At 45.8% G+C, this 10,458-nt stretch overlaps 1 protein-coding gene across 1 annotated transcript; it reads left to right on the forward strand.

Annotated features, from left to right (window-relative positions):
• Positions 1–400: 400 nt before the first annotated feature.
• Positions 401–9,875, forward strand: DNAAF6 (dynein axonemal assembly factor 6; the record flags this gene model as incomplete). The annotated part of the gene is made up of 6 exons (XM_084269287.1): positions 401–496; positions 1,516–1,579; positions 2,959–3,064; positions 5,135–5,231; positions 6,027–6,112; positions 9,664–9,875. The coding sequence occupies 6 exons, from the start codon at positions 401–403 to the stop codon at positions 9,791–9,793; spliced, it is 579 nt and encodes a 192-aa protein (XP_084125413.1). The 3' UTR covers positions 9,794–9,875.
• Between the last annotated feature and the right edge of the window lie 583 nt (positions 9,876–10,458).

Below are 10,458 nucleotides of genomic sequence, written 5' to 3' on the forward strand. Positions count from 1 at the left end.
CGGCGACGCTCCTTACCCTTCCCTCAGCTGGGCTCCACCCGCAGCGAGGCGGTCCGGGAACCTGTGGCAGAGCTCTGCCTGCTCCCTCTGTGCCCTGGCTGAGCCCAGGCGCCCTGCTCCCCTAGGCCTGTCCGCAGCAGCCGCGAACCGGAGCGGCCGTTGAGCCCGCCGGGGCTGCTGGTCCCTGGCAGGCCTGAGCTGTGCCCGCAGAGCAGCGAGCCCAGTCCCCGAGCACAGGCTGGGTTTCCTTCCGTGATATGTGCACCTGACACGGCCCCTGTAGGAGTGTGGCTAAGTGTTATCCTTCCTGCAGGAAAGCTGTGCCTCACGGGCATACAGAACCCAGCTTGGACCTTCCTCACCCATCACTCGGTTTGTTCTGGCCACGGGAGTCACCAGCATGGATATGGACATGGTTTCCTCAGGCTCTTCCCTGCAGTCCCTCGCCAAACTGCTTTGTGATGCTCAAGAACAAGATGAGGATGATGAACAGGTGGTGAGTCTGTCATAAGAAATGCTGCTGTTTCTGCACCTTGTTCTGGACTGATAGAAACAGCTAGAAGATACCCATAGTGTAACAAGCTCTTGAAGGAGAGAGTAAAGGCACATCCCCCAGGAAAACAGGGGGAGATTGTGACCACAAAATGCAATGAATGAAACAAGTAAAGCCAAGGCCTCCTTGGGGCTAACACGAGCTGGCAGCCCCAGCGATTGTGTAGCCGCAGTGGCCATGGCAGTGATGCTTGGGACAACACGGGGGCGCACAGCCCTTGGCATTCCTTTGCAGCAGGGGGTAGGTGTGGTCTGCCGTTCGGCTGTTCAATGCCTGCCTGTTAAAACTAGCGTTAGCGCTGTACATCTCTGCAGCAAACATCCTGATTTTAAAAGAATTTGTTTACCCCTTATTAATAAAATGAACGGCACTTCGGAGAGAGAAATGGGAAGCTGCCATGAGGGATGTCAATTAATTCTGAGTCAATCTGGGTAAATTGAAATCTTTATTTTAGTTTAATTTAATGTTCTGTGCTTTTATCAAGCCAAGGAATCTTTGCATATGGAGAAATGCCTCATCGCATTGGCCTATTAGCACTAAATTGATTCATAATTAGAGGAAGATGTGGTTGCCTCATGTGATCTCTGCTGTCAAAAGACCCCCTGAGCTCTGCTGGGCTGTTCATGGGGCACCTTTGGTTTCCTGCAATGTGTTTGTAGCAGGCAAAGCACAGAAATTTTGCCAGAAGACCGTGGAAACAGGTACTCAAACCCACCCATGTCATTAGCACCCTGCTTCTGGGAGTCCTGCCCAAACCCAGCATGTCAAGGACCCATCTGCAGGGTTCTAGCCAAGGAGAGACAGCGTTCAGTGTTCAGTCCTAACATTGTGGGATAGCTGGATTGGAATTCCAGCAAGGATTTGCTTGCCCTCAGATAACACTTCATATTTACTGACACTATCATTTTGACTGAGCTGGGCTCTATGAAAATTGATTGAAGTCCCATTTGCCTCTTTTGCAGCCGTGCTCTTCTCTTAGCACTATGACCCCTGGTAGTATTGGACCAGTAAAGAAAGAGACCACTGGTAAGGAGGAGTGTTTGTATGTTTTGTCAGTCAGTCTCATGTTAGCAGATTCTAACACCTGTAGTAACTTAGCACTGATGGGGTTTGCTCTGGTAGGAGAGTGGCCAGTGACCTCTGAGGTGGGATTTGTACAATGACACTGTAAAATTCCTCTTTTCCTGAAAGCTTAATTACAAAATATACACAGAGTGGCAGAAAGGGGAGCCCCAGAGCACAGCAGCCTCAAGTGGTGCTGCTCAACAGGGTACACAGCTCAGCCTGGTTGTGAGCTGAGAGGAATCATAACCGAGTAGCAAAAAGCTCCATATCAGTGCTCTCATGGAATCATCAGTGCTTGCTCAGAGCAAGCAAGGAAGATGGACTTCCAAGTACTCACCTGAAAGGATCTTCAAGGAGGAAACTGCATTGAACTGAGCTGATGTCTGTGAGGAAGGGCTACAAAGTGCACTGAGATCAGAGTCAGACCATATTCCACCACCTCCCCCTCAGTTTCACAGCCCTATTTAGACAACACCTAAGGAGAAACAGCAGCCTTGTTTGGCACTGCTCTCAACAGACAAAGAGACTTTTTTCAGTTATCTCCTTTCTGTGCCTGGAAACCCTGGACAATTGCTAATGGTGGGGCCTGGTTCTGGCCAGGCCAGAAGTAACCTCCCCAAGCAGCCAGCCCAGGTGAGCTGAGTTAGCCCAGGCTGCTCCCACCCCACCTGGCATCACTCCCCATAAAAGGGGCTGGTTGGAGAGGAGCACTCTTGGCTTCCTCTAGGACAGTCTGAGTGTGGCTGGGGCATTGGGTCAGTCAGGGACTAGGCTGAAGCTGAGGGAGGGAGCTGTGGTAAACACAAGAGAGCAGCTTTGTTTGGAATTCTATCAATAACCAGAGAATCTACTACACAAACACTCAAGTTGAAGGTTTGCCAGGAAATCCATCTTTCCTTGTAGGGCAGGTCTAACCCACAGTGAGCTTTCCTGAGTCTTAAGTACCTTGTTTGGGTTGTGCTCAGGAGTTGATGGGAAGAACTGGATGTGAGAAAGAAATCTTTTTTGTAAATTACTCTGCTTGCTTAAACATCTCATGCCAGGAGGCTTGGGGAAGATTAATATTTCATATTTCTACACCTCACCCATTTTGATGTGCTAGATATTTTATGTCTGAAAGGAAGACTTCCTTGATATAGAGGTTGGGGAAGGAGATTTAAGGAGAAAAGAAGAAGCATCCTCTCTGCAAATTCTCACCAGTAAGATGATGGAGCCTGTAAGCATTAACTAGAGTGATTTAAATACAAATGTTGTTCTCATGTATAAATTTTCAGCAAGTACAAAGAGATTTTCCAAAATATGACAGTGTGGTGACTTTTTTTTTTCCTTATCACTTGCAGGTTCTTCACAAGTGAAATCTGAAAACAACAAAACTATTTGGAGCACAGAGGAGGTCCCAGAAGGATCTGAATTTGATGATACCTGGGACCTTAGAGAACAGCCAGAGTAAGTGAGCTGGGAATGCCTGCATGGGCTTTATGTGGCATTACTGGAAACAGGAGTTAAACAGCATCTGCTGCCTTTGAGTAAAGCAGCCATCTGAAGGCTTGTGTTGTGGAAGCAGAAAGGAAGCATGTTGGTTTTGCATCAGAAGAAACATGTGAGGAGTGATTTTTAACCTCTCCCTTGGAAACCTTCTGATGTCATAACAGAAGCAGAGCTGTTTTTTCCCTATTATAAGATTACTTGCAGTGTCAGATACTTGTATAAAGTGAGATTAGGAGGGAAAAGCTATTACCTATCTTTTAAATACACCATTTGTGTGAAATACTTGTCTTTTCCTGCTGCATCCATTTTCCATCCTCATACATTCACAAAATAGTCCAACGTGCATTTGCATTTCAAAGAATTAAGCTATTTAGAGACAAATTGTACTGTGGCAAGGAAGGCTGTACACAGGCAGTTTTGAACTCTTAAATCTGGTAATTCAGGATCCCCCTGTCAAGGGGCAGCCTAAAACCAGAGTGTTGTTATTTTCTGGCTCTGGCCAGGCCAGTGTTGCCCTCCCCAAACAGCCAGCACAGGTGAGCTGAGTTAGCCCAGGCTGTTTCCACACCACCTGGCATCACTCCCCTCATAAAATTAAAGGTCTTGGCTGAGAGAGGTGGTTTGGTGCAGCTCCAGGACAACAACAGTCCCCTTTTCAGTGCCCAACTTGGGGCTTGAAGGGCTGGGGTAGTGGTAGAGCACAGGACTCTTAGTTCTAGGGTTGTGAGTCTGACATTTTCTGAGAGCAAGGGGAAGCAATAACAAAAATATCCTTGGAACAGATGCAAGCAGGCATGCTCCTGGTAGTTTGCAGAGGTCAGAAAACCTTCACAATGCAGTATTTGCCTTTCTAATCAGCATGTTCTGCTGCTGTACCCTGGAGCAGATGGACTGAAGCCCATGAAGCTGCAGGTTGTATGCTAGTTTGTAGTCCAGAATATTCATTGCTCCACCTGCATGGAAGTTGTGCCATCAGGTATTCGATTCCCTGACCTAAACACAGGGCTGATACCCACCTGAGCTGAGACCCAGCACTTCTGAGAGTGCTGTGGCATTCTCCTACAGCCTCACATACATCCAGCTCTTCTTGAAACCATCCCCTGTGAGGCATAGAACGTGGTCAATTCATATTGTGAGCACAAACAGAAGCTTTTCTCATGCTATTTTGGTTTTTCACCCTCCCCTCTGTGCTGGGTGAAATGCAGCACCACTTTAGCCTCCAACAATTATGGGCTGTGTTGCACAAATGAAAAGCAAGCATGAGTCTTTGTAACAGTTCATCAAATTAAAGCCAGGAAAGTGGCCCAGAAGGAAAACAGATGGCTAGAGAGGTGCACCCAGAGCTATTAGATTACTCATTGACTTTGGAATTATTACATACCCATATGAACACTGCAGATGTGAAAAAGACTTCCCATACGCTTTTCCTAACAGCTTACAGAAGTGACTCACTCCTCTTATTTTGCTCAATTTAGTAGGAGTAATGTAAGTTCTAAATACAATCTTTAATTTGTATTTCCTCATTTATTAAGTATCAAGAGCAAGGGAGCATGGCTCTACGGTTTGTAGATGTGGAGGGGTAGAAAATAAGTGTTGGCTGAATGCAATAGAATTAAAATTTGATGGAGAGTGTTAATGCTCAGGCTGCAAGAACATGTTGAATGTCAGAACAGAACACATGTAATTCCACCAGCATCCTCTTCAAAGCCATTTGCTGAGAGTTTGTGGTGTGTGACTAGTTGATAAGCATCATATTCACTTAAGATGCTTTTCCTGATCAGGCACAGGGTGGTTATTGAAGGCAGCAAAGCCTGTACCCTTGGAAGGTGGAGTGAATGATCTTCACCTGTCCTCTAGCTAACTCAGTCATGGCTCTGAACAGAAACCCAGTGGGAACAGGCTGAAGACTTGATGGGAGACTGAAAAGGAGTGACAGTGTGCTCAGGATATGTATGGTCCTTGGAGAAGTAGTCCTTTAGACTCCTGCCCCTTCTCCAGTATTATTAGGCAACTGCTTCTCTTTCTCAGGTATCAGATTTTATTCAAACAGAGCGTGGGAACAGAGGATGTCTTCTTTGGCATGAGCAGGAAAGACCCCTCCACAGCCTGCTGTGAAGATATGGTGGTGAGCTGAACCTCTATCTCCCATCCCTTCTTTGTGCTCTGCCCTTTTCAATCTTGCTGCCTTCTTAAGGGACCCAGTGTAAACACCACACTCTATTGCTGCCTTTGGCCTCTTGCAGGATTTTCTTGTAGTTCTTCAAGAATCTGTAGATTATATTTACACTTGCTGACCTGAGGAACTCGTGTGTATCTCCTCAAAGATCTAGAATAGTCCAGAAAAATCTGTGCAAATGCATGTGCAACATACAAACTCGAGGGAAATAGGAAGTAGCTTTGAGGTTTCATCTTGGATACAGTTTTGGAGGGGAGAGGGGCTGGGAAAGAGATGGTTTTCACCTGCCTGCATTTATTATGAGGTCTGTGAATTAGCAGAATGCTACAATATTGACAGCCTTTCAAGTTACAGGTATCAGATCCTGTCCCATTATGATCAAAGACCTCCCTCCTTTCTGAACTTCAGTCCAGGTAGAACTGCTGTGTAATTTCTCCAGTCAAGCTTTCATTCCCACAAAGCAGCAGGCTGTCCTTGGAATACATAAAGCCAGGGGGTTTGCTGGATGCAGAATACCTGTCAAGTACATTATTGGCTTAGAATTCTGAAGAAAATAGGGTATCAGTACACATTACTGAGCTATTGAAAGCCATGAGCCTTGCTGTCATATTTTTTCTGATGCAAGCTACTTACTCAGAGTGTTGCTCTTTGACACTGCCATCAAAATATTCATGAAGACAAGATCTTTTATGGCCTGTGGGCCTACATATCTAATCACAGCTTTACCTCTGCCCATCATTTCAGATTAAAATCAAGCTGCCAGAGACAAAGTACTCAGACATCACATTAGACATCCAAGACAAGGTTCTTGACCTTCGAACTCCCACGAAGTAAGTGAAACACAATTGATAGAAGAACAGTTAAGGTCTTGTTTGAAAGGAGGTTTAACTGACTGAATGCTGTGTGGAAAGCAAAGCTGGAGATGAAGGTTGTATTGTTAATGGCACATGAGAAATAGATAAAGGCAAAAACAAGCCTCGTACATCTGTAGGTGTTCAGTGTGCTAGCTCTGAATCTGTGATACTGTTCCAGCAAAAATAGCTTCAAGACAGATTTTGGCTACTTAAACAGCAAGGCTGCAAGGGCCCAAAACGTCTGGCAAAAAACTGCCCACATTCTTGAGGGAGTTTGCTGTCTAAATACTGGTTTGTACAAATACGTAACTGAAGACAGTCCAGAATGTGCAGATAGGTCTTCAGAAGTGGAAAGCCAAATGGTAGACGTATCCAGGCATGGAGATGGAGATTTTACAAGGTTTCCCTAAAGAGATTTCCTCTGAGCTCTTTTTTTATAGAGCTATTTCAAAGCTACAAAGCTAATAACTGACTGATACTCTCAGGCTTTCTCCCTATTTGTAGTTGCCCTGCCTAAGATTTCTGGATAATTCTTATGTCTGTTTTAGCTTTAAGTCCTTCACAACTGAGTGCTTTCATAAGAAATCTTAATCCTCTCTGAGCTGACTTGCTGCCTTGAATGGGATGCAGTAGGACCCATACTGAATAGCTTCCTGCACATAAATTCGAGGTGCAGGCCATGGATTAAAGCCTGAGTAAGTTCTGTCTCACTGGACTAACTTTAGGAAAGCCACCTTTCTCACTGACAAAAACCAAGCTGAGTTGTTTTCCCCCCTGCTTGGATTTAACCCAAAGATGCAATGGGGGTGGAAGAATGTTTGGAAGTACTGGCTTTGCAACTTGAACATCAGGAGGAAGGATTTGCAGACGTAGGAAAACCTCAGCATCCTTTTCCTTTTGCAATTCTGTCTTTTTGGTGATTCACATCTGCTATTATCTTCCTGGCATCCAGCTGTCTCTAGTCACCAGCCTAGCAAATACAAAGTTTGCTGTAAATCTAATGGTTGCTTGGGTACAGCCTGAGCTGGTGCTGCTTTCACAAGTACAAGTGTGAGTCTTCCCTGTATGAAAGAAACAACCCAGACTTCAAGTTCTGCACACTGAAAAACACTGTAATCTCATAGACACGTAGGAGGGCTCAAAGGAGCTATTTCCAGCTCTGTAGTCCTGTCTGGGAAACTTCAGGATGGATATTGTCAATGGTCAAATTTGGATTATTGGGTTTGGTAATTATGGTACTTGTCTTACATTTACTGCCTTGTTTATTGAGCCTTCTGCAAAGGGCCCTTGCAGAGACCTCAAAAAGCAGTTTTTGTAACACAGGTACTAAAAGAAGAAAAACTTGTCAGGGAGGACAGCAGACCTGCCTGGCTCTCCTCACAAAGACACAGGCCCTGACAATATTCCTTGAATTCCCATGAAACAGCAAAACTATTCATGCTGAGAAGTACTTGGTAATCACATCCTCAAAACACATTGGCCTTGAAGACAGAGGTACAGACTGCCTTCAACCAAGAAGGAGCTGTAGGAAGGTATTTGGAAGGGAGTGAACATGTCATGAACTATCCATAAGAAATAGTTGACACAGAAGGTGTGCAGGTAACTTTCAGGCAGAGGTAAACAAACTGTGGAATGTCAGTGTGCAGCAACAGGAGAGCAGATTGCTGTGAGAACATGACCCTGCAAGAAAATCCAAGCTGCAGGAATGGCTGTGAGGGTTCTGAGGGTGTGTGTTGTATGGATCTCTTGGATCACATGGAGTCTGTTCACACCAGCATTCAGCAGCTTAAGACTGGAGTCTCAAAACTCCCACAAGATGATGGATGGGATTGGTTGGACAAACTTTTTGGAGGATGGGAATTATCTGACCTTGATGAGGGAATAGCATCCACCCTCAGCAAGTACCTGATGATACAAAGCTGGGAGGAGTGGCTGCCATCCGGAGAGACCTGGACAGGCTGGAGAGCTGGGCAGGGAGAAACCAGATGAGGTTCAACAAAAGCAAGTGGAAAGTCTTGCACCTGGGAAGGAATAACTGCTTGTATCAGTACAGGCTGGGGGTGACCTGCTGGAGAGGAGCTCTGTGGAGAAGGACCTGGGGCTCCTGGTTGATGACAGGGTGGCCATGAGCCAGCAGTGTGCCCTGGGGGCTGAGAGAGACAATGGGACCCTGGGGTGTATCAGGAGGAGTGTGGGCAGCAGGTCGAAGGAGGTGATCCTCCCCCTCTGCTCTGCCCTGGTCAGGCCCCACCTGGAGTGTTGTGTCCAGTTCTGGGCTCCCTGGTATAAAAAGGACAGGGATCTCCTGGAGAGAGTCCAGAGGAGGTTACGAAGACAACAGGGTTGAACAATAGTGGAAACTTACTGATAAGAAGTGAAAAAGTGCTGAGGATGAGTTATGTGGACACCAGACAGAAAAGGAGTAACTAGGCAACCTTGAAAGAAAGAACAAAGCAAGCTGTAAGGAACAGAAACAAGATGTGTGCAAAAGGTTGTGCTGATCTTAAGGACTCCTCCAAGTTATAGCAAATGACTGCCTTCAGTAGGTATGCTGCAGATGTGTTTTGTCTCTACCTCTTTCAGCCATGGCTCTTGCAACACAGCTGCAAAGGTCTGGAAAAGAATTAGTGTGACCTAAAGCCAAATTTAAAGTAGTCCCCATCTGTGCTACCATGTTGTCAGGCCTTGTGGAGTTCAGCTGGGCAGATCTGTTGATTCTAAACTGTCCTTGGTTGAGTTTATGCTGTCAGTAGAATGAAGATCCAAGACTGCCCATCGTTCATATTGTTAATATGTCAGCCTGGGAGGGAAAAGAGTTCAGGCTGCATGAGCAAGTAAGTCTGAACTGTCCCCAGTGAGAGAAGTTGAATGGGTCTAGACTGATACATCCTTGTGAGGACAGAAACTAGAAGGCTTGGCAGCCCTTTGAGGAAAAGCTGTGTGTCTGATGTAGTGAGGGGCTGTGGAATAGTTCCTGAGTCCAAGATCCAGCCTTTCTGTGTGTATTATGTCTGAGCCACAGGTGGATCACTGAATCAATCTCCAATGTAGATTAAAATCCTGGCAACTCCATATCTCTAAGTCCATCCTCATATCTGAACTGTGCTTTGCAGTGTAAACATGTTCTTTGTGTAACTGGATTGGCCAGAGCCTCTAATCCAGCTGCACTGCTTACTTCCTTTTAGTAGAGCAGACAAACTCCTGAAGACTCATTCAGGCTTTAGGCATTATTCAGATTTTTATCACCAGGAGAGTGTTATCATTGCAGCTCCTCCTGCCTTGGCATTTAAAACACACTGTGCAAAGTGGGAATGGTGCAGAGAACCCACAATCCATGACTGGAAACCACTGCCACAGCCAAAACAAAGGAAGGGTGCTAGACATGTTTCAGGGCCTCTGTAGCAGGGCACAGGGTATTGCAGGAACCCCACAGCCTGTCATGAGATTGAGATGTACTGAAAGACCTTTCCTTGGTACATTGCTTACCCAGCCTGAGACACTGAAAGTCACTGTGTCCTCTTTTACAGGAAGCTGCTGCTGCACCTCCCCTACGACGTGGACAGCAAGAATGGCAAAGCTCGTTTCCTCTCTGAAGAGGAGACCTTGGAAGTCACCTTGAGAGTATCAAGGAAGTTTGATTTCATAAACTTTTTCTGATGGCTAGGGAAAAAGAGAAAGTTTGCAAAAAAGCAGCCTCTAAGTTTTGAAGTCTTCTTGAAACCTAACTGGTCAGTAAATAGTAGCTTGTTTCCTTTGAACAATCCAGAGGGAATATCCCTGGAGAAATTGAATGAGTCAGGAGGAACACAGCACCCAGAGGTTCCATGAACTGAGGTTGTCCAGTTCTTGCACTGCTGGTTAATATTCTGCTTCCTCTGGTCTGACACAGGCTCTGTGAATGAAAAATAGGAGGTTGCAGTTCTGTAAACCAGAGAAAGTCATCTTGTGGTTGTGGCTGGTGAGTGAGGCTCTGCCCAGTGAGCCTGGTGCTCAGTTACTGGTACAAAACTAGCAAGTGGTAATATTCTTGTTTAGCCTCAAATACTGGGCATGGGGCCAGTTCAGAATCTCCTCTTAGCTATGTCTTGATGAGAAGATCAAAGCTCTTCAGGGATCCAGATGTACATTTGAAGCTTCTTTACACTGGCAAAGCAAGGTAACCAACTTTAGTTGGATTGTTGAACAGCTCAGCTCTTCTGAACAGCTTCCAACAGCACGTGGCTCAGTGTCATCCGTTCACCTGCTGTTGCTCCAGCTGGCTTTCTCATCTTCCTTTAATAAAAGAATGTGTTCTAATGAGCAGATCCACTTGCCTTTCATTC

This window comes from Gallinula chloropus (assembly GCF_964237585.1).
Source record: "Gallinula chloropus genome assembly, chromosome: 11".
Lineage (NCBI taxonomy): Eukaryota > Metazoa > Chordata > Aves > Gruiformes > Rallidae > Gallinula > Gallinula chloropus.